The 23,776-nt window shown below is 38.6% G+C and overlaps 1 protein-coding gene across 3 annotated transcripts in view; it reads left to right on the forward strand.

The window, feature by feature from the left end:
* Positions 1-103: 103 nt before the first annotated feature.
* MINDY2 (MINDY lysine 48 deubiquitinase 2) overlaps positions 104-23,776 on the forward strand; it is an 80,686-nt gene continuing 57,013 nt past the window's right edge. For all 3 annotated transcript variants that reach the window (XM_068965486.1, XM_068965488.1, XM_068965487.1), the window contains exons 1-2: positions 104-955; positions 18,723-18,780. In XM_068965486.1, coding sequence (XP_068821587.1) covers positions 104-955; positions 18,723-18,780 — 910 coding nt within the window. The remainder of the gene's footprint in view (positions 956-18,722; positions 18,781-23,776) is intronic.

The following is a 23,776-nucleotide window of genomic DNA, read 5'->3' on the forward strand; positions in this document are numbered from 1 at the left end:
CGCAAGGGCGCTGTAGCTGCCAGTGCCGCTGTCATGGCGTCTGAGGCGCTGTCTGAGGAGATCCCGCCGCGGTCTCTTTAGAGCGAGGGGCGGGCGGCTGGGTATGGAGAGCGGCCCCGAGAGCCTGCAATCGCTAGAACACGGAGTGGCCGCCGGGCCAGCGCCAGGGACAGGTTCTCCGCAGGAAGGGCAGAAAGAGACCAGGCTCGCCGCTGGGGATGGTCCTGGAGTATGGGCGGCGGAGAGCACCGGCGGGAAGGGGCAGGGGGCGGCGGCCGCCGGGAGGAGCCTCTCGGACTCGGCTTCTCCCGCAGGCTCTCCTCAGGTTCTGGTACCCTGCAGCTCGCTCCCGAGCTTGGATTTGAAGGAGAGCGATTTGGAGAGTCCTGCTGCCCAGAAGGAGCCTGTAAGAGGGCAGCACAAGGTGACCGCCTCCCCGGAGACAGCCGAGGCCGGAGCTGACCATGGGCTGGGTCCAGCGGGAGACGGGGGCGCCCGCCCGGATCCCGCCGGCACCTGCCAGGAAGAGTCGGCGGCCGCGGGCTCTTCGGAGCCCAGCAGCGGCGGCGGCCTCAGCAGCAGTTGCAGCGACCCGAGCCCTCCTGGGGAATCGCCGAGCCTGGACTCCCTGGAGTCGTTCTCTAACCTACATTCTTTCCCCAGTAGCTCCGAGTTTAATAGTGAGGAAGGAGCTGAGAACAGGGTCCCCGAGGAAGAGGAGGGCGCGGCGGTGTTGCCCGGGGCTGTGCCTCTGTGTGGAGAGGAGGAGGTGGAGGAGGAGGAAGGGGAGACAGCCCAGGTGCTGGCGGCCTCCAAGGAACGCTTCCCGGGACAGTCTGTCTATCATATCAAGTGGATCCAGTGGAAGGAAGAGAACACACCTATCATCACCCAGAATGAGAATGGCCCCTGCCCTTTACTGGCCATCCTCAATGTTTTGCTTCTGGCCTGGAAGGTACATTCCGCAGCTTCTATTTCCTACAGCTTTGGGGAGGGGTAAAAGCGGGGTGAGAGAGTTGCTGCATTGTCAGCTGATACCTTCTTCCTTTCTTTCCTCATTCATCAATAATCCCCGTTTCTTCCTACACGAAACTCACTCTGAAATTGTCTTGTTTAAGAAATATTCTCATATGTATGTCAGAAAGAACTGCCGGCAACCTAAGATCTCTCTTCTAGCGTTTAGTGGTTAGCTTTCAACAGCTGTGCCTGATACACTTGAAAACAGCCAGGTCTTAGGGCATCCTAAATCTTTTGATTATTTTTTAACTATATTTTTCTGTTATTCCTTCTTACTGACTTTATCCTATATGCAAAAGCGTGAAGAATTGGACAAAATCATCTTCAGAAGTTATCATCAATCCATTATATCAGGGAGCAAGTTTTGATAGTTATGTTATGCTCCATTTGGGTGTGGATACTTAAGGACGTGGTAATAGGGAAGATGTGGCCCCTTAGACAAATTCCATTTAAGGAAAAGTAATGGCCTGAGACCTAATTACCATAACTTCTTGGTTTTCAAAGATTGTTTTTATTTTATGAATGGTTTTTATTTGCCTCATTTCTTTGACTCTAAATCCTCTAGCATTATTACCCATAACCATACAGAATGTGTTAAGAGAACTAAAATTATAATAACAAATAAGAAAAGATATATTGAAGATAAAGGAGTAAAAAAAGGAAGGGCCCTTCAAAAGTAACTGTACTGAGGACTCAGGAGTGAGTTACCTGTACATGAACTCTCTTATTTAAGCTTGCAGTTTTAGAGTGCTGAGAAGATGCATTTTAGAGCACATATTTTACTGTCAAATTGAGAGCTGTATCTATAGATAAAATGTTCCCTAGAAAAAAAATTAACCTGGATTATTGTGACCAGTTAGAAAGAAAATTAAGTAAAGGGAATAGTGTTTATGAAATTCCCTCATCTTTCTGTCTAGCAAGGGATAATGCAAAAGAAATAAGATTAGAAATCTTACCAGTATCAAGTACTTAATGGCACTCAAATGTTTTGAGTGGAGATTGCTTGCTCTTGAAGAGCTGTTGAGCTATTTGGAACTGCAGCATTGACTTCCTTGAAATTACTAAAGACCAATGCAAGACAATATACTATAAATACTAGTTTATTGGAAGCAGATTGAAATGCATTAGACATCCCAAGAGGGGAAATTTTCCTTTAGTCTGGCGTAGTTCCAGAGAGCTTCATGAAATTTTTATATCTTGAAGGAAGCTCTTAAGGAAAAAGTAGGATTTAAAATAACAGAAAAATGGGAATCCTGAGAGAGGGAAGGATATAAGCAAAAAGGAATGAAAATAGAATGAATGATGCGTGTGTGTATGTGTTTTGGATGACAGGAGTGGAAAGTTCATATTGCAAGATAATAGAAAATAAGATTGAAAAGGTGAAGAGCCACTTGATGAAGGACCTTGCATGTTAGACTAAGGAGTTAGATTTCATCCTATAAGCCAAAATCTCCAGTCTGTTTGTCTGAAGGAGTAACTGTTTCCTTTAGGCTTTTCTCACTTCCTAGTTTCTACATAGTACTGCAGAAGCTCAAAGGAAAGAGCAAGTGCTGTGGTCTCAAATATTTGAGGATAGATGAGCACTGAATTGGTCTTTGAAAGACAGCTTCAAGTGAATGACTGTAACGTTTGGGTTCCCACTTTGTGTGAGATAATAGAATACAGAGATGAGTAAGATGCAAGAGTGCCCTCATGTAGCTTAGTATTGATTCAGAGACAAACATATAAACCATAATCCCAGTGCAGTGTGGAATTATGCTATGGAATTACAGAGAAATATGCTATGGAATTAACAGAGAAAAGTGTAAGTGAGAGTGGAATGTGTCAAGGGAGAGCTTCATAGAAGAGGTAACCTATTTACTGGGTCTGATGGGTAAGTAAATGAAGTTCCTTTCAGGCCAAGGGAATAGTGTATTCAAAGATGCTGAAGCAGAAAATGGTTTGTTCTATTTGGGGATTCCAGCCTTGGTTGGACTGTGGCGGAGGAGGAGAAGGAAATGGCAGTAGGAGGAAATAAAATTGATGTTAGGTTAGACTCTGAATGAGAAAGCATGTTAAAGAGCTTTAAGATTATTTTATAAGTCTTTGGTTCTTGCTTTTTTTTTTTTTTCTCTAAAGGTTATTGATGCACACAAAAATTACTTAGTAATCCTCAGTGGTTGATAGGGAGATATATTAAGAGAAGCAAGCTTGGATAGAGCAGTGTCCTAAAAGTGAGCCAGGGTTTCTGAGGTCAGTACTGTTCAGAATAGTACTTAGTTTTTTTTTGCCTTTTTCACTATCATTCTTTCAGTGTCAATAGAATTTTCCAAGCTGTATGATGTGTGATGACATCCTTGCCCTGATGGTTAGTGGAATATGTGCTCTGCATTCTTGTGTTTAAAATTTTTCTCAGTTTTTGTTTTTAGTATAGTAAATGTTGATAGACAATCCACTTAAACTAGACCTTTTTAGGATCCTCAGTGATTTTTTAGGACTGAAGAGGGTCTTGAGAACAAAAAGTTTGAGAAATGCAGTTGTAGAGAAAAATAGTAAACAGAGTATGAAAGTTTTCCCTGGTGGCTCAGTCAGTAAAGAGTCTGCCTGCTATGCGGGAGATCTGGGTTCCATCCCTGAGTTGGGAAGATCCCCTGGAGAAGAAAATGGCAACCCACTCCAGTTATTCTTGCCTGGAGAATTCCATGGACAGAGGAGTCTGGTGGGCTAGAGTCCTTGGTCACAAAGAGTCAGGCATGACTGAGTGACTTAACTTTCTTTCAGTGTATGAAGGTAATTGTCAGATTTCAGAGGACCCATCACTAGGCTTGTTTAGACTTTATATATAGTTGACAATAGGAAGCTATTATAATTTATTGGATAAAGGAATGACATAATGAAAGAGATCTTTTCATTTGAGATTAAACTAGAAGTCAGACTGTAGTGAGTGTAGCAACAGGACTTGATGAGATTAACTCTTTTGGATGGGGAATTCTTTGGCCTTTCTCTTTGATGAGGGCCACACAGCCTAAATGATGAATTGACTACTAACTGGATATAGGAAATTAAGGATGTGATACTTTTTCCAATTTGAGTAATAGAGAATTGCTTGGATTATTCAAAAGATAGAGAATGTGCTTTAGATGGGAAAGTTGATGCAAAGTTTGGTTGTGTCAGATTGGAATTGTCTTACTAACAGTAAGTCATAAAAATATAAATGTTTATTATACCTTCAGAAGAATAGAATGGGCCTCAGAAAAGAGGTCAAAATTATGGGAAAAACTGAGTTGGAAATTATTGCATAGATTTAAGTATGGTATCTATGAGAATAAATTAATTCTCCATAGAAAATGGTGAACAGTAGTTCTCAACTATTTGGAGAGGGACTTCCCTGGTTGTCCAGTGTCTAAGACTCTGCACTCCTGGTGCAGAGGAGCCTGAGTTCCATTGCCGGTCAGGGAATTAGATCCCACATGCTGCAACTAAGAGTTTGAATGTTGCAACTAAGCATCCTGCATGCTGCAACTTAAAGGTCCTACATGCCTCAGTGAAGACCCAGCACAGACAAATAAATAAATATAAATAAATAAAGTTGGTGGGGAGAAGGGAATGCTAAGCAGTAAAGATGAAAGAGTATAAAAGAAACCAGTATTGGCCCAATTTGAGATGTACATGAGAACTAGAAATGGGACAATGTCATAACAGTAGTCTGGGAGAGAGACTCTTAATTTATTTTTATTTAAGTGACTTATTATCAAAAGCAACAGCGTTAAGGAACTGGTGAAGTAGGAAAGATTGTTGCCAAAAAGGACAGGTATGAGAATAGGGCATTACGAAGTTAGGATATCGTGGAATCCTCAGAGGTGGTAAAATTCTCTTCCGAGGAAAAGAACAACAATCTTTTTTTTTTTTTTTTACCCTGAAGTAATGGAAAGAAGACACAAAGACAAGGTTATGTTAATTAAAATGGAGAGAGAAGTGAAAATTGAGGCCTCATTCTCAATTTTGGCAAAATAACAGTTGATCTCATCAGTAGTAACTATTGAACTTGCCAGTGATTAAGAGGAGAGGTTGCAAAGCATCAAAGTGTGATTTTGTGAGAATATTATGTTGTATTTTAAAGAAGTTCTCACTGGAAATTATGCCTAGGAATTGAGGCAAAAGTAGAAAGTTGTAAATGGCCATGAATAAATTGGGGTACTCTTAAAACTTCTAGTATGTCAGTTTTGCTCCTCCCCCGGTTAGTTCTCTTATCTCTGGAAACAGGAGTAGGAAGAATGACTGGTTAGGATTATCAAGTATTGGGTTTTTCAAGGGTTGATTCATTGTGAGTCAATGGAGTTAAGGGTTGAAAGTAAAAGAGTTGATCATCTCTTTTGGGGGAGAATGAAGCAATGAGAAAAATCAATTTTTAATTTTTCTGCTAGGGAATTCTCTAGCAGTCCAGTGGTTAGGGCTCTTCACTTCCACTGCAGAGGGCACAGGTTCTGTCCCTGGTTGGGAAACTTAAAAAAAAAGAAAGAAATCAATAAACTGAATACATTAGGAGGATTTGAGTGATTCAAAGGAAGGAAGTGCCATGTTTCTGAGTGAGAGATGACAGGTAAAATTATCAAACATGGTAAGTACTGATTTGGAAATGTTGGAGTTTTAATTAGACGTGTTGGTTTAGGACTGATGGAAAATAGATGATCATTAATAATCTGTAAAATAGTTGAGCTGTGATAATCTAATAAATCAGGAAAGAACGAAATCTGTTCATTAATTTGAGCTGAAATTTTCTAATTCTTTTAACTGACACCAGGTAAATTGACTCAAATTTATGTCTTGAAACACATTTTCATTTGCTTCTTTAAAAGAGAATGGTTTTGGTGGTTTTAAAATAATTTTTCTTTAATCTTTCATTTTGTCTATCAAAAACAATGCCATTTATAGGTTTACTTGAGGACTGTGACCCAATGAATGAGTTATGTTTATAAAAATCAACAAGTCAGAAGAAATGTAAAATTTATTTTCTGATGATACTGGCCTATACTATAAATGTTGAATCTGAGTGATGGGTACTGTCATTATGCGGTTATTTTTTCTACTTTTGCATATGATTTAACTTTTGCATTATAAAACATTTTTAAAAGCTTCTGTGTTAATATTTTTATATCATGAGACATGTTTAATAACAGAGTGAGTCCCTCCTTTGTCACACTTTTGTTTTCTTATAGAAAGAATATAGGTTTAAGGCCCACATACTCAAAAAAAAAAAAAATATATATATATATAGACATAAGAAGTGAAGTGAAAATCACTCAGTCGTGTCTGACTCTTTGCAACCCCATGGACTATACAGTCCATGGAATTCTCCATGCCAGAATATTGGAGGGGATAGCCTTTCCCTTCTCCGGAGGATCTTCCCAACCCAGGGATCAAACCCAGGTCTCCTTCATTGCAGGTGGATTCTTTACCAGCTGAGCCACATGTATAGACATATATATGTATATATAACTTATACTGTACTTGTAGTAGAGGACATATAGTATTGTAATACCTAATTGGTATGTGACATGTTAGTGGAAGACTAAATGCACTATTCTGATTTAAGATGTGCTTTGATTTAAGATGTACTCCAATATCTTCTATTTAAGATGTGCATGCACATCTGCTCTCCTGCCTAGCTCTTTTGGGTGGAAAATTCTTCTCTTTTTGCTTAGCAGGAGCTGAAGTGATCGCCTACTCCGCATCAAGGGAGGTACAGCAGGATTCTTAAGTTTGTTTATATTAGGCTGGTTGCTCCTAGGTTTAGACATTAAATCTAGAAACTAAAAGAAGAATTGATATATTTGATTCACTAAAAAAAGAAAACAGCTTAAAGTTAAAAATAGGCAAAAATATACCCCTTCCCCCAAAAAACTTCACCAGGAACTAATTCAAAACACACACTACAAACAGGGAATTATCTGCTAGACTACTGTATGTGTCTAAGGGCTAATTTCTCAATTTACAAAGAACCCCCATAAATTAGAAAAGGAACTTCCTTGGTGCCCGAGGAGCTAAGACTCCATGCTTTCAATGCAGTGGGTACAGGTTACATCCCTGGTCAGGGAACTAGATCCTACATGCTGCCAAATAAATATTTAAAAACAAATAGAAAAAGATGAGCAATGCAATAGCAAAATGAGCAGAAAGCCATTGGCAGAAAATTCAGTGAAGTTCAAATGGACATATCCTCTGTCTCATTATCACCTGCAGAGGCTGTGCTTCTTCCCAGAAAGCTTTTGCTCTAGTTCTCCTTCCCTCCTGACTTTTCTTTTCTTGGACCGTTTTCACAATGCCTCTTCTTTTGACTAGGTTTTACTTTCTCTTTTTTACTTCCTGACTTATAGGAATATTGTAGCCACACAAATTTTCTCATATTCCACTTTTCCTAGAGTAGGTACAAAGCTCTTTTGAGAATTTCCAAGTGTTCAGTTCAGTTCAGTTGAGTCGCTCAGTTGTGTCCGACTCTTTGCCACCCATGAACTGCAGCACACCAGGCCTCTCTGTCCATCACCAACTCCTGGACTCCACCCAACCCATGTCCATTGAGTCGGTGATGTCATCCAATCATCTCATCCTCTGTTGTCCCCTTCTCCTCCTGCCCTCAATCTTTCCCAGCATCAGGGTCTTTTCCAGTGAGTCAGCTCTTGGCCTCAGGTGGCCAAATTATTGGAGTTTCAGCTTCAGCATCAGTCCTTCCAATGAATACCCAGGACTGATCTCCTTTAGGAAGGACTGGTTGGATCTCCTCGCACTCCAAGGGACATTCAAGAGTCTTCTCCAACACCACAATTCAAAAGCATCAATTATTCAGCACTCAGCTGTCTTTATACTCCAACTCTCACATCCATACATGACCACTGGAAAAACCATAGCCTTGACTAGACGGACCTTTGTTGGCAAAGTAATGTCTCTGCTTTTTAATATGCTGTCTAGGTTGGTCATAACTTTCCTTCCAAGGGGTAAGCGTCTTTTAAATTCATGCTGTAATAACCATCTGCAGTGATTTTGGAGCCCAGAAAGATGAAGTCAGCCACTGTTTCCACTGTTTCCCCATCTATTTGCCATGAAGTGATGGGACTGGATGCCATAATCTTAGTTTTCTGAATGTTGAGCTTTAAGCCAACTTTTTCACTCTCCACTTTCACTTTCATCAAGAGGCTCTTTAGTTCTTCTTCACTTTCTGTCCTAAGGGTGGTGTCATCTGCATATCTGAGGTTATTGATATTTCTCCCGGCAATCTTGATTCCAGCTTATGCTTCACCCAGCCCAGGGTTTCTCATAATGTACTCTGCATATAAGTAAAATAAGTAGGGTGACAACATACAGCCTTGATGTACTCCTTTTCCTATTTGGAATCAGTCTTTTGTTCCATGTCCAGTTCTAACTGTTGCTTCCTGACCTGCATACAGATTTCTCAGGAGGCAGGTCAGGTGGTTTGGTATTCCCATCTTTTTAAGAATTTTCCACAGTTTATTGTGATCAACAGAGTCAAAGACTTTGGCATAGTCCACAAAGCAGAAATAGATGTTTTTCTGGAACTCTCTTGCTTTTTCAATGACCCATTGTTGTTGGCAGTTTGATCTCTGGTTCCTCTCCCTTTTCTGAAACCAGCTTGAACGTCTGTAAGTTCACGGTTCACGTACTGCTGAAGCCTGGTTTGGAGAATTTTAAACATTACTAGTGTGTGAGATGAGTGCAGTTGTGCGGTAGTTTGAGCATTCTTTGGCATTGCCTTCTTTGGGATTGGAATGAAAACTGACCTTTTGCAGTCCTGTGGCCACTGCTGAGTTTCCCAAATTTGCTGGCATATTGAGTGCAGCACTTTCACAGCATCATCTTTCAGGATTTGAAATAGCTCCAACTGGAATTCCATCACCTCCACTAGCTTTGTTCATAGTGATGCTTCCTAAGGCCCAGGATTTCTGGCTCTAGGTGAATGATCACACCATCGTGATTATCTGGGTCATGAAGATCTTTTTGTACAGTTCTTCTGTGTATTCTTGCCACCTCTTCTTAATATCTTCTGCTTCTGTTACGTCCCTATCATTTCTGTCCTTAATGAGCCATCTTTGCATGAAATGTTCCCTTGGTATCTCTAATTTTCTTGAAGAGATCTCTAGTCTTTCCCATTCTGTTGTTTTCCTCTATTTCTTTGCATTGGTCACTGAGGAAGACTTTGTTCTCTCTCCTTGCTATTCTTTGGAACTCTGCATTCAAGTGGGTATATCTTTCCTTTTCCGCTTTGCTTTTTGCTTCCCTTCTTTCACAGCTATTTGTAGGGCCTCCTCAGACAGCCATTTTGCTTTTTTGCATTTCTTTTCCATGGGGATGGTCTTGATCCTTGTCTCCTGTACAATGTCATGAACCTCCATCCATAGTTCATCAGGCACTCTGTCTATCAGATCTAGTCCCTTAAATCTATTTCTCACTTCCACTGTATAATCATAAGGGATTTGATTTAGGTTGTACCTGAATGGTCTAGTGGTTTTCTCCATTTTCTTCCATTTCAGTCTGAATTTGGCAATAAGGAGTTCATGATCTGAGCCACAGTCAGCTCCTGATCTTGTTTTTGCTTACTGTATAGAGCTTCTCCATCTTTGGCTGCAAAGAATATAATCAGTCTGATTTTGGTGTTTACTATCTGGTGGTGTCCATGTGTAGAGTCTTCTCTTGTGTTGTTGGAAGAGGGTGTTTGCTATGACCAGTGTGTTCTCTTGGCAGAACTCTGTTAGCCTTTGCCCTGCTTCATTCTGTACTCCATGGTTAAATTCGCCTGTTACTCTAGGTGTTTCTTGACTTTCTACTTTTGCATTCCAGTCCCCTATAATGAAAGGGACATCTTTTTTGGGTGTTAGTTCTAAAAGGTCTTGTAGGTCTTCATAGAACTGTTCAACTTCAGCTTCTTCAGCATTATGGGTTGGAGCATAGACTTGGATTACTTGAATATTGAATGCTTTGCCTTGAAAACAAACAGAGATCATTCTGTTGTTTTGGAGATTGCATCCAAGTACTGCATTTTGGACTCCTTTGTTGACTGTGATGGCTACTCCCATTTCTTCTAAGGGATTCCTGCCCACAGTAGTAAATATAATGGTCATCTGAGTTAAATTCATCCATTCCAGTCCATCTTTGCTGATTCCTAGAATGTTGATGTTCACTCTTGTTATCTCCTATTTGACCACTTCCAGTTTGCCTTGATTCATGGACCTCACATTCCAGTTTCCTGTGCAATAATGATCTTTACAGCACTCAGCCTTGCTTCTATCACCAGCCCCATCCACAAGTGGCTGTTGTTTTTGCTTTGGCGCCATCCCTTTTTTCTTTTTGGAGTTGTTTCTCCACTGATCTCCAGTAGCATATTGGGCACCTACCAACCTGGGAAGTTCATCTTTCAGTGTCCTATCTTTTTTCATTTTATACTGTTCATGGGGTTCTCAAGGCAAGAATACTGAAGTGGTTTGCCATTCCCTTCTCCAGTAGACCACATTCTGTCAGACCTCTCCACCATGACCCATCTTTCCTGAATGGTTTTCTCTTACCTTGGATGTGGGGTATCTCTTCACGGCTGCTCCAGCAAAGCACAGCCGCTGCTCCTTACCTCAGATGTGGGGTAGCTCCTCCCAGCCTCTGCCGCTGATCTCAGACTTGGTATAGCTCCTCTTGGCCAAGTTATTACTTATAAAATTGAAAAATAGATGGTGAGCCAAAGAATGCATTTTTGCCTCTCCCCACCCTATTTGTTCTTAAATACAGATCCTTTAAGAAGAGATAATAACTTCACACAGTGGTGGAGTTTGTTTACCCAAAAGATGCAAGCAGCACTTCTGAAGTTTTCATTTCCAGTCAGTCCTAAAAATTAGGATTGGTGTAATATCTCTGGATTTGTGAGATAAAGTGGAAATGGGCAGATGATATTATGAATACTCCCTGTGGTAGTTGTCCTATTAGTGATGTCCTCATTTTTTCTCCTCTCTTTGCTCTGAGTAGTCCTTCAGTGGAAAACTTTCCCATTTTCCTTCCGTCCTTGTCGATGTTGAGTCCCAGGTAACATTCGCACACAGGTAGTATCAGTAATCTTAGGGTACCACCTGAGATTAATAATAATCCTAAGCACTCAATTATTTTTTAGTCCAGATACTCTGCTAAGTATTTTATATGTATGGTATGCATTTTCTGTTTTAATTTTCTCAACCACATCATAAGATCCTTGTGTAGATATTGTTCCTATTTTACATACATAGAAAATTGAGGTACATAAAGTTCAAATAACTCCCCCAAGGTAAGTTGATACCCACTCCAGAACCTGAGCCCTTAGTTCAAATATTTGGTTGGAAAGTTAAAATTAAAGATAACATCTGGCAGACATTAGGCCTGGGACAAACCAGGTGGAAGAAGAGCTAGTGATAAAGTCAGAGAAGCAGAAATAGACGTTATGAATCATGATTCCTTAGAACAAATCCTGGGGATCTACTCTTTGCACAGATTCATTCTGGTTTCAGCCTCATATATTTTATCCCATGTCCTCTGAATTCTCTGACACTTTCAATTTCAGAGCCTTTCTTGAGTTCTGTGGTGCATGAGCTTGCCTTAACCATGAAAGTTTATTGACTGTATTCTTTAATATTTTCAAAAATTAGTAGGTTTTCTCTGTCTTGCTACTATCCTAAGTCAGGCCGCTTACCATCTTCTGTACCTTTTAACTGGTCTCTTACCTTATCCTATTGTCATCTATCTTGCAAGCAATTAATATAAAAATTTCACTGTTACACTTTCTTTAGTAGGTTTTTCAACATTGGTAAGCTTGCTGAGCTGCTTAAGTATAAATCCAGTGAAATTTGAACTAAAGATGTCTTCTTTTACTCATGAATCTTTTACTGGGAAAATTTCTCTGGAACAACATTCTTCATTGTTTTATAATCCTTTGAATTGCATATAAAATTGGACATTCTTGAAAATCTAATACATATGGATGCATCGATAATTTCTGATGTTAAGCATTTTTAAATAGGCCTCGATATTACTCTGAGTGTGGGGTTTGAGTTATGATAAACATTGGTGGTAAAAGTGTTGCAAATCACTGGAAGTTGAAGCTTGTCTCTTATTAAATGTTCCTGATTTGAAATACTGATGGCAAGTAGAAAGTTAAATTTTTAGTATTTTTAAGTACAGTAATTATTTTTAATAATAAATGAATATTACCTATAAGAAATTAGAATATAAAACATGATTTACAATAGCTTGTAATACATGTTTATTTGCTGGAGCCAGAATTAAAGGCATGTTGAAAGGATCCTTAAGTTTTTTAGCTCTTATTTTGAAAAAACCTACATTCTTCTCTTTGATTCCAATTAAGAGTACTTACAGTATAATTATTTTATAATTTGAACTTAAAAACTCATCAGTACTATATGATTTACTGCATATTCAAAATCAGTGAAACTTGAGCTGAGAAAAATTTTTTTTTTTTTAGCCACACTGGATGGCTTGCAGGATCTTAGTCTCCTGACCAGGGATCTGACCTGTGCCTCCCTGTCTTGGAAGTGTGGAGCCCTTACCACTGGACCGCCAGGGAATTTCCAAGAAATTATATTATTTATGTATTATTTAGTGATCCATTTTACCATAAGTAATGAAAAATAGACTGCAGCATAGGAATCAAATAATTCATGGACAAATTAAAAATCTTTGTCTCCCGAGTTCCAACTCAAATTTCTGTTTGAATGTCAAACTAAATTTCACAATTATGAAGCAGATATTATTTCTTATACAAACTTACCAAATTTTTTATTTTCATTAGGTGTAGGGATCTTAGCTTTTGTAGTTTCCTAAACCTTAGAGTCAACCTTAGAGTTAATTTTTCTTTTCCCATTATCCTCCACTTTTCATTGGTCATAAAGTTCTGTCAATTCTTCATTTAAAATATATTTCAGATGATGTTTTATATAAGACTTCATTGAAAGAAAGTGTTACTGTTTTTGGAAGTCTGTATATTAATTTTGTATCCTGCAATTTTATCAAACTCATTGATGAGTTCTGGTGGTTTCTTGGTGTTTTTAGGATTTTCTATGTATAGCATGTCATCTGCAAACATTGACAGTTTTACTTCCTCTTTTCCGGTTTGGATTCCTTTTATTTCTTTTTCTGGCATGGTTGCTATGATTAGGACTTCCAATACTATGTTGAATAAAAGTGGTGATGGAAATTCCCTGGAGCTCCAGAGGTTAGAACTTTGTACTTCCACTGTAGGGGACACAGGTTCAATCCCTAGCTGGGGAACTAAGGTCCCAGAGCCACATGGTGCAGCCAAAAAAAAAAAAATGTGTGAGTGAGCATCCTTGTCTTCTTCCTGATCTGAGAAGAAATGGTAAAGTGCTTTTCACCACTGAGTACGATGTTAGCTGTGGACTTCTCATAAGTGGTCTTTATTATGTTGAGGTGTGTTTTCTCTATACCCAATTTGTTGAGAACTTTTATCATAAATTAATACTGCATTTTGTCAAAAGTTTTTTGTGCATCTGTTGAGATGAACATATAATTTTTATTTATCAGTTTGTTAATGTGATGTATCACATTGATTGATTTGCAGATATTGAACTGAACCATCCTTGCATCCCTGGGATAAATTCCACTTGATCATGGTGTGTAATCCTTTTTATGTATTGTTGAATTCAGTTTGCTGTTATTTTGCTAAGGATTTTTGCATCTATGTTCATCAGTGATATTGACCTATAATTTTCATTTTTGTGTGATATCTTTGGTTTTGGTATCAAAGTGATACTTGCCTCGTAGAATGAGTTCAGAAGCATTTTTTCGTGTGCAATTGTTGGAATAGTTTGAAAAGAATAGGTATTAACTCTTTTCTAAATGTTTGTTAGAATTCATCTGTGAAGCCATCTGATGTTGGACTTTTTTTTTTTTAAATAATTATTATTGTACTAAACATCAATAGGCTTGGAAACAAAGCTGGAAAACAACAGACACCACACACACAATTATTTGCTACCAGTACGTGGTTGACCAATGTCCTGCCTAATCAATAGGTTTTTTGGGGTTTTGTTGGGTCTTCGCTGCTGTGTGGGCTTTTCTCCAGTTGTCGAGAGTGAAGGCTACTTTCTAGTTGCAGTGTGCTAGCTTCTCACTGGAGTGGCTTTTCTTGTGAAGCACAGGCTCTAGGGCGCTTGGGCTTCAATAATTATGTCCTGTAGGCTCAGGCTCCCAGGCTGTACAGCTTAGGCTCAATAATTGAGGCACACGGGCATAGCTGCTCTGTGACATGTGGGATCTTCCTGGATCAAGGACAGAACCTGTGTCTCCTGCATTTGCAGGCAGATTCTTAACCACTGAGCTACTAGGGAGCCTGATCTTGGACTTTTATTTGTTGGGAGCTTTTAAAATTACTGATTCAGTTTCATTACAGGTAATTGATCGGTTCATATTTTCTTTTTTTTCCTGGTTCAGTCTTGAGACATTATACATTTCTAGAAATTTGTGCATTTCTTCTAAGGTTGTCTGTTTTATTGGAGTATAATTGTTGTTGTGTGCTTAGTCACTTCAGTCGTGGCCAACTGTTTGTGACCCTGTGGACTACAGCCCACCAGTCTCCTCTGTCCATGGAATTCTCCAGGCAAGAATACTGGAGTGGGTTGCCATTTCCTCCTCCAGGGGATCTTCCTGACCCAGGGATTGAACTCGTGTCTCTTGTGTCTCCTGCATGGGCAGGCGGGTTCTTTACTACTAGCGCCACCTCAGAAGCATAATTGTTGGTGGTACTCTCTTATGATCCTTTGTATTTCTGTGGTGATAGTTGTACCTTCTTTATCATTTTTAATTTTATTAATTTGGGCCCCTTCTCTTTTTTTCTTGATGAGTCTGGCTAAAAGTTTATCAGTTTTGTTGTACCTTCTCAAAGAATTAGCTCTTAGTTTCTTTGATTTTTTTTTTCCCCCTGTATTCTTGGCTAGCTTTCCCATAACATGTTTTTGTGTGTGTGTGTGTGTGTTTTTTCCCTTTAATAAACTCTAAAGAGACAATGGAAAGAAAGTCTTAGGATCATTAACAAAATCTTTGGCATTTGCTTTTGTGGTGATGGTGGTTCAGTTCATGAATTGCAGCACGCCAGGCCTCCCTGTCCATCACCAACTCCTGGAGTTCACTCAGACTCAACGTCCATCGAGTCCGTGATGCCATCCAGCCATCTCACCCTCTGTTGTCCCCTTCTCCTCCTGCCCCTAATCCCTCCCAGCATCAGAGTCTTTTCCAATGAGTCAACTCTTCACATGAGGTGGCCAAAGTACTGGAGTTTCAGCTTTAGCATCATTCCTTCCAAAGAAATCCCAGGGCTGCTCTCCTTCAGAATGGACTGGTTGGATCTCCGTGCAGTCCAAGGAACTCTCAAGAGTCTTCTCCAACACCACAGTTCAAAAGCATCAATTCTTCGGCACTCAGCCTTCTTCACAATCTAACTCTCACATCCATACATGACCACTGAGAAAACCATAGCCTTGACTAGATGGACCTTAGTTGGCAAAGTAATGTCTCTGCTTTTGAATATGCCATCTAGGTTGGTCATAACTTTTCTTCCAAGGAGTAAGCATCTTTAATGGTGATAGAGGGAAGCAAAAAGAGAAGGAGCTTTCACGAAGATCATTTTGTGGTTAAAAAAAATTAAAATCTGTTGATGGTTCCTAAGTATTAGTGGGAAACAAGCATTTCTTCACTGTTGTACTCTTTAATCTCTAGCTTTAGTGAACATCCATGATTTTTAGTTGGCTAAGATTCAAGAACGGAATATACTACTGAGTATGCTTGGGAATAGTCAGTTAAAATATTTACATATTTGTTGTCTCACTTCTAAAATCTATATAAAGATTGTCATTTCCTGTTTCAAATACTTGAAGCAAGATGTGGTAGGCGGTTGTTATTATTTGGAAATTTCAAGACTAAAACCTGAAATCATCTATTTGCAGAAATCTAGGATTATAGAATAATTTCCCAAATACATATACTTGTTAGTGCTTTGCTTTTTTATTTTGACAATTTTATAGTAAGATCACTACATTGACCAAAAGTGGATAAGCTGTTTGTTGATGGAATTTTCTAGTAAAATATATATATTTATTTTACTTTTGGCTGTTCTGGGTCTTTGTTGCTCTGCAGGGGCATTCTCTAGTTGTGGTACACAGGCTTCTCATTGTGGTGGCTTCTCTTACTGCAGAGCGCAGGCTCTGGAGTATGTGGGCTTCAGTAGATGTGGCTTGCAGGCTCTGGAGCACAGGCTCAATAGTTGGGGCTCACAGGCTTGTTTGCTCCACAGCATATGGGATCTTTCCAGACCAGGGATTGAACCCATGTCCCTTGCATTGGCAGGTAGACTCTTCACCACTGGCCCACCAGGGAAGCCCTCTAGTGAATCTGTTTCTGTACTAGATTTGTCTGGAATAAAAGAATGTATAGGTCTTATTTTTTTCAAAAAGCATTGTTAGGTGTAAATGGGACTTTCAGATTGGTCTGACAATTATTCAGAATGTAAATATTCACAGTGTATGTAAACTACTAGTTTAAATATCAGACCTTCAAAGTGGTACTGAAACACCTTGATGAAATATTATCTAAAAGCAGTTAAAATCATTTAAAGCAGCATTCAGCATACTTTTCCTGTAAAGGTATGTGCGTGCTAAGTTGCTTCAGTTGTGTGCAACTTCTGTGCGACCCTATGGACTGTAGCTTGCCAGGTTCCTCTGTCCATGGGATTCTCCAGCAAGAATACTGGAGTGGGTTGTCATGCCCTCCTCCAGGGGATTTTTCTGACTCAGGGATCGGAACCCCATCTCTTATATCTGCTGTATTGGCAGGCCAGTTCTCTACCACTAGTGCCACCTGGGAAGCCTTCCTGTAAATAACCAAATAGTAAATATTTTAGGCTTTATGGGCTGTACCTGTTCTCTGCTGCAAAGAGTCAACTTTGCTATTATAGTGCAAAGCAGCCAAAGACAGTACATAAACAAATGAGAGTGACACCCAATAAACTTTATTTAGAAAAGCAGGGGACTTTAACTTGCCAATGAATTTCAACTTAAAAAATAATAGCATTTATGGGAACTCTCAGTACTTCTGCTCAACTTTTCTATAAACCTAAAACTGCTCCAAAAAAACTCTATTACAGTTTCTGGGACCTCCCTGGCAGTCCAGTGGTTAAGACTCTGTACTTCCTCTATTGGGGGCATTGGTTCAATCCCTGGTCAGAGAACTAAGATTCCACATGCCGCATGGTGCAGCCAAAAAAAAAAAAAAGTCTATTACAATTTTTTTTTCTTACACAATTTTTATAAATGTCCTAGAAAATAAAAATTATTTAGAATGATCAAAACCTCCATGACATCTCTTGGTTTTCACTGAGTGATAAAACCCCTGGGTGACTGACTCATCCGTTCCAACTGTCAGGTATGCTTTCAGAGGGTCTAAAACTGTCCTGTTTTACAAGGATTTTTTTTAGGACTTGAAAGCGAACAAAGAGGTAGAGGTGTCACATACTGTTACTACATTTGGTAACATAAATACTCAGAGCACCTTCTTCAACACTTGTCGGAGGAATTGCTGATTTAAATGATTTCCTTGGTTGAACAGAAAATAATTGCTAAAATATTAATTCTTGAAGATTTTTGAATTATGCTGCTATTCTATCATTGATATGTTAATTACTTTGAGTTTGCATCCTATAGTATTTATTTTTCTTCTATAAATATACCAAGGAGTATCCTTTTTAATAAGTTAGCTGAAATACTTAACAATCATTGGCTGTAATATCTGTGTAACTCAGCAGATAATTCATTTGAAAAATTTAGACTGTGTTGCAGCTGAATTAACTTTTGAAACTTAAATGTGACTGTAACATATATATCTACTTTTAAACTTTTTATCATGACATATAGCACAGAAAATACGTAAAACACAGATGTCCAGTTTAACAGGTTAATTATAAAGCAAACAGTGGAACTACCATGCAAGTCAAAATATAAAGCATTGCCAGCACCCCAGAGGCCTCTTGTATGTCTCGTTCTAACTATAACCCCTTCCCTTATTCCTAGGGTTAACTACAGTCCTGATTTTTATAGTATCTATTTTCTTTTTTAGTACATGTGCAGCTCTAAACAGTGTAGTTTGGCCTGTTTTTTTAAATTTTACAGGTGGGCTCATATAGTATGAATACTTCAGTTTATGACCAATCCTTTATACTGTATTCATTTTAGCTGTTCAACAACAACAAGAAAAAATGGTCAGGGTAGACTGAAGTGATGGGATATTGAGCTGTGTTCCAGCCTGTCTTCAGAAAAACTGCTTCATGGGTGATCTGTCAAAACATGTTTGGTGCCACTTCCTGCCCTTTAACTGCATTTTCTGTCATGCAGGACACTTGCATGTGCCTAATGACAATCAGGGTGGGTGATGAAAGGCATAGCACTTGTTTTTGAAAACAGATTTCTCAGTGATTCTGTGAGATCTTTAATTTTATGGTGATAGGATTGTGTTAAACTAATCTTTAATACAACAAAGCTATTGTATTAAAGATTAGTTAAAGTGAGTATGGTATACATATAGTAGATACATATAATATATATACATACTTGTGTTTCTGACTGAAGAAACACTTTAATTACCTAAAACATTTGATTTTATAGAAAAAATACTTTGTTTTTCAGGTGAAACTTCCACCGATGATGGAAATCATAACTGCTGAACAGCTGATGGAATATTTAGGTTAGTGTTGAAAAGTGAATGATTTTTATATCTCTTTCAAGATAAAACAAAGTTTTCAAAGCTAATATATTACCAAATTTCACCTTTTTGAAGCTATTTTTAATCTCTTAACTAAATAATTTTATTAGTGTGTTTCTGTTCTTGGATGTTACAGACTTCTTTCTAACCAGCATTAAAATCTTTTAATGTAAATAAAGAGACTAGTGACATCTAGAAAACAACAAGGTATATGTTAATTCCAGTAAATTACAGAATGGGAGATGGCACAGAAACTCTAACACTGCATGTAGAGAGTGTTTAAAAATATTGAATAGACTTGAATTAAAATCTGGGAAGTGATTTAGAGCAGTGATACCCAAAATATGGTTCACGAACCTATGTCAGTCAATAAAATATTAGACCAGTCTGCAGTGAAATAGAGGCTTGTTCTAGAGTATAAAACATTTACTTTAGGAAGCACACTGTTTAGTCCATCTGAAATATTTTTATAGAGAGTTTTTCTTGATGAAGGAAGCAGCATATTGAGTTGCATTCTTATGCAAGCTTCTTATTTTAAAACAGACCGTAATACAGTTTGCAGACTCAATAGAACTTGTTTACAGAGCAGGTAGTTTTTTATCACACTGATGTCTTTTACAACTTAACAAATAAGAAGTTATATATTTGTACTGTTACCAAATGAGAAATCTTAATCCATATTCTTATTTTTAGTAATTAAATTTCTATTAAAAAGATCTTATTAGCTGATTAGTTTGTGCTCTTCCAGACAACTAGCTAACTGATTTTTTTGTGAGATGTAAGTTTAGTGAAATAATTGAGATTACAGCTTTTGGAAGACCTTTTTACTTATATAATTAATATAATTTAATCTTATTCACTGGCTAGGGAACCTCATCATTAAGTGTAGATTACTTCAATATCTAGATATCTGAAAATAGAATTTCTGTTTATACCTCTTTTTACTCTAGCTTGGTGATTCTTAAACTTTGTGATTTCTAAATTATATTTCATAGAAAAAGGCTGAAATATGCTTAATGGTTTTGAGGAACAGCCAGAAGGACTGCCCAGGACTGCAAAGGGAAAGTATCAGGAGATGAGGTTAGAGACAATGGAATCATATCATATGGAGTATCCTAGGCCTTTATAGCAACTTTGACTTTTGCTGTCAGTGATCTGAGAAGCCATTAAAGGATTTTGAACAGAGGACTGACATGATCTGACTTTGAGATCTTTGAGATTCTTTAACAAGAATTCTGTGGCTTCAAACAGGGTAATAGAAGTGAGATTATAAAATATGGTCAGATTCTCAGTATAGAGCTGACAGAATTTGCTAATTAGTTGAATGTGGAGTGAGAGTGAAGTCAAGAGTTACCCAGTGATTTTTGGCTTGAACAACTGGAAGGATGGCATTAACATCAACTGAAACAGGAACAAATGGAAGGAGTATGTTTACAGAAGAATATCAGGATTTTGGTTTGGGGATGTTCATTGACTTTCAAGTGGAGGTATCAGGGAGGCAGTGGGATGTATAAATCTAGAGCCTAGAAGACAGGTCTAGATCAGCACTGTACAGTGAACCTTTGTGTGGTGATGGAAATGTTCTTTATCTGTGCTGTCCAGTTTCTTAGCCACTAACCACATATGGCTCTTGATGTCTTAAAATGTAGCAAATATTCAACTACATTTTAAATTGTAGGAAAATTGAATATTTAATTTTAATTTAAATTAATATAGCCACATGTCACTACTGGCTGTTGTGTTGGATAGTGCACATCTAGCCTGTAAATACCCATTTGGGAACAGTAACTATCATATAAAGGATCATTAGACTGAATCACAGATAATATAAACGTAGACAGAGAAGACATCAGTGGACTGAATCTGGGACATGCCAGTGATTAGAAGCTGGAGAAGAAGAAGAATAGATAGAAACTCAGCTATGTAGAAGAAAAACTGGAGACTGATTTCCTAGAATCTAAATGAAGATTTTCAGTAAAGAATGAGACTGTCTGAGTCAAATGTTGCTAATAGGCCTTGCAGGATTAAGACTAAAAATTCTGATTAAAGCCATACAGAGGTACTTGGTAACTTCAGTAAGTCCACAGGATGAAAACCTGACTGGAGTAGGCACAAGAGAAAATCAGAAGTCCTAAGACATAACCAATAGGAATGGAATATAATGCAGCCACTGTGGAAAACTGTTTGTTAGTTCCTTAAATAGCTCATATAGAATTACCATATAAGCCTACAGCTTCCCTCAAGAGGAGTAAAGACATATGTCCATACAAAAACTTGTATAGGAACATTCATAGCAGCATTATTCATATATGCCAAAAAATTGGAAACAATCCAGATAGCCATCAACTGATGAATAAACCAACTATGGTATATCCATATAATGAAACATTATTCAGCCATAAAAGGAAATGTACTGATGTATTCTATAATATAAATAAGCCTTAAAGGTGTTGTGCTAAGTCAAAGAAGCCAAGTCATAAAGCCACTTATTATGTGATTCCATTTATATGAAATGTTCAGAATAGGCAAATTTAGAGCCAGAAAGTAGGATTCGTGGCTGTTTAGGACTGGGGAGTATAGGGGGGAAATAGAGATTGACTGCTAAAGGGTATAGAACTTCTTTTGGGGGGACCAAAATGTTCCAGAATTAGATCATGATGATAATTTCACAATCCTGTTAATATAGTTCAAAAACATTGAACTGTACACACTAAATGGGTTAATTGTATGGTATGTGAGTTATGTTTCAATAAAGCTGGTTTTAACAAGAGAAAATTGGAAGAAAGGAATTGAAAAATATACTTTAGATAAATGAAGAATTAGTCTTAGGTATACAGATAGTTCATCCTTAGCAATAGAAGGGAAGATAGACTGTTAAAAGTAGGTGCAGGTTGGAATTCCTTAGTGGTCTAGTGGTTAAGAATATGCCTGCCAATGCAGGGGACATGGATTTGTTCCATGGCCTGGGAGGATCCCACATGCCACAGAGCATGTGTGCCACAACTACTGACCTTCCTACACCACAGCTACTGAAGCCTGAATGCTCTAGGGCCTGTGCTCTACAACAAGAAAAGCCATCACAATGAGATGCCCACACACTGCAACTGGAGAGTAGCCCTCGCTTACTGCAGCTGAAGAAAGCCCACAGGCAGCAACAAAGACTCAGCGCAGCCAAAAGTAAATAGATACAAAAAATTTTTTAAAGATACAGGTAGATGGGTAGATGTGGGTATGGTAGCTTATAGAAGGTCTTTTAAGTACTTTTATTTTCTCAATAAATGGGAAATCAGGTCATCAGCTGAGAGTGAGAATGAAGGAGGAGTTATTGAAGATGAGAAGGAAGGTATAAAATAGTTGCTTAGACAAGTGGGAGAGTGAATGAGGAGATGCAATGATTGCTGGGTTTTACCCTGGGGTTAGTGAGGCCAGCCAGCATTGGTGGTTTGGTTTCTGTAGTCACATTCTGCTGCATGAGTATAGGCCTGAATCATGGAGGAGCAGGGTTTAACCAGAGCTGGGTTTTTGCCAAGTGAGTATGTTGAAGAAAGAGTCTAGGGAATTGAAGTTATGTGTAGATATACCTGTGATATAATAATGAGCCATAATATTTAAGTTGCACGAAGAGGAGATGCAGATATAAATACATTGAAGGAAAATGTGACAGATTTAGTGGATTGTAGGCCCTAATACAGTCAAAGAATTTTTGGAACCTGGTAGTAACAAAATTGTATGATCATAGGGAATGAGTTTCTGACATAAGGTGAAATATATGATTTTTGTTGGAAAAGAGGTCAAGGAACAGAAAGGCCAGAATATTAGGTGGGTCATCTGTATGAGCATTAAAATTATCAAAAATTACGGCAGGATTTGTATCAGAGAGAGACAGTGAGCTAGGAATGAGAGAGATTGACCTAAAAGTTCGTAGAGAACTATAACCAGGTGGGTGAATAATGGGTAGTAGTATATCATGGCATGGGTTTTAAAACTGAGTTTTAGGGAGGATGGGGGGAAAGAATGATCATAAGGAACAAGTAGATATCTGCCACCAGCAGACTCACTGGTAAAGAAGTATAAGCAAGAAAGGAGCTATCACTTGAAAGGGCTGCAGTGTCATCAAGGCAGAGCCAAATTTCACTTAGGCAGAAGGCGAAGGAAACAGTAAGAAAAAACATTTAGTAGCTTTGTTGAGAGACCATGAGTTCCAGAGGACGTTGAAATTCAAAATAGGAATTTAGAAGTCATAGATGGGAAGATCCCCTGGAGAAGGAAATGGCATCTCACTCCAGTATTCTTGCCTGGAAAATTTCATGACAGAGGAGCCTAGTGGGCTACAGTCCATGGGGTCACAAAGTGTTGGACATGACTGAGCGAATGAGCACATACAGGTATAAAGATTATATTTAAATCTGTGGAAACAGATGAGATCATTAAGAGAGAAAGAATAAAGAGAGAAGTGGGTGCAGGATTGTCTCCTGAAGTTTCCCAGCATGCCCAAATTGTGTAGAACAGTGTTTCTCAACCTTTTTTTTCAGTATTGCCCCCATAAGGAGCCTTTGTAGACATCTTTGTCCTAATCACTACAGGAAATTTTAATACCACAGACATACTGTGTGTCTCTTCATGCTCTATGGCCCTTTGAAGGCCACAAGCGCTTATAATATCTAAGATATTTTTGCCCCTATGCTCCCAGAATCAGTTTTTGCCCTCTTGAGGGGGCAACATCGCCCCTACTGAAATATATAGGTTAGAGGACAGAATGGTAAGGGAAGAAGTAGCCACTAAGAGAGGAGAAAAGCCAGAAGAGGGTGATTCAGTGAAGCCAAGAAGAGAAGAGTGCTAGGAGGGAGAATAAGAGAGTATTGAATACTGGAGAATATTTTCTACATAATTTGACAATATAGAAGTTATTGTAACCTTCACAGAAACAATGTCAGTAGAGTGATGGGATAAAATGAAATGGTGAGTTGAGGAGCATCTA

Source organism: Capricornis sumatraensis, chromosome 2 (assembly GCF_032405125.1).
Source record: "Capricornis sumatraensis isolate serow.1 chromosome 2, serow.2, whole genome shotgun sequence".
Lineage (NCBI taxonomy): Eukaryota > Metazoa > Chordata > Mammalia > Artiodactyla > Bovidae > Capricornis > Capricornis sumatraensis.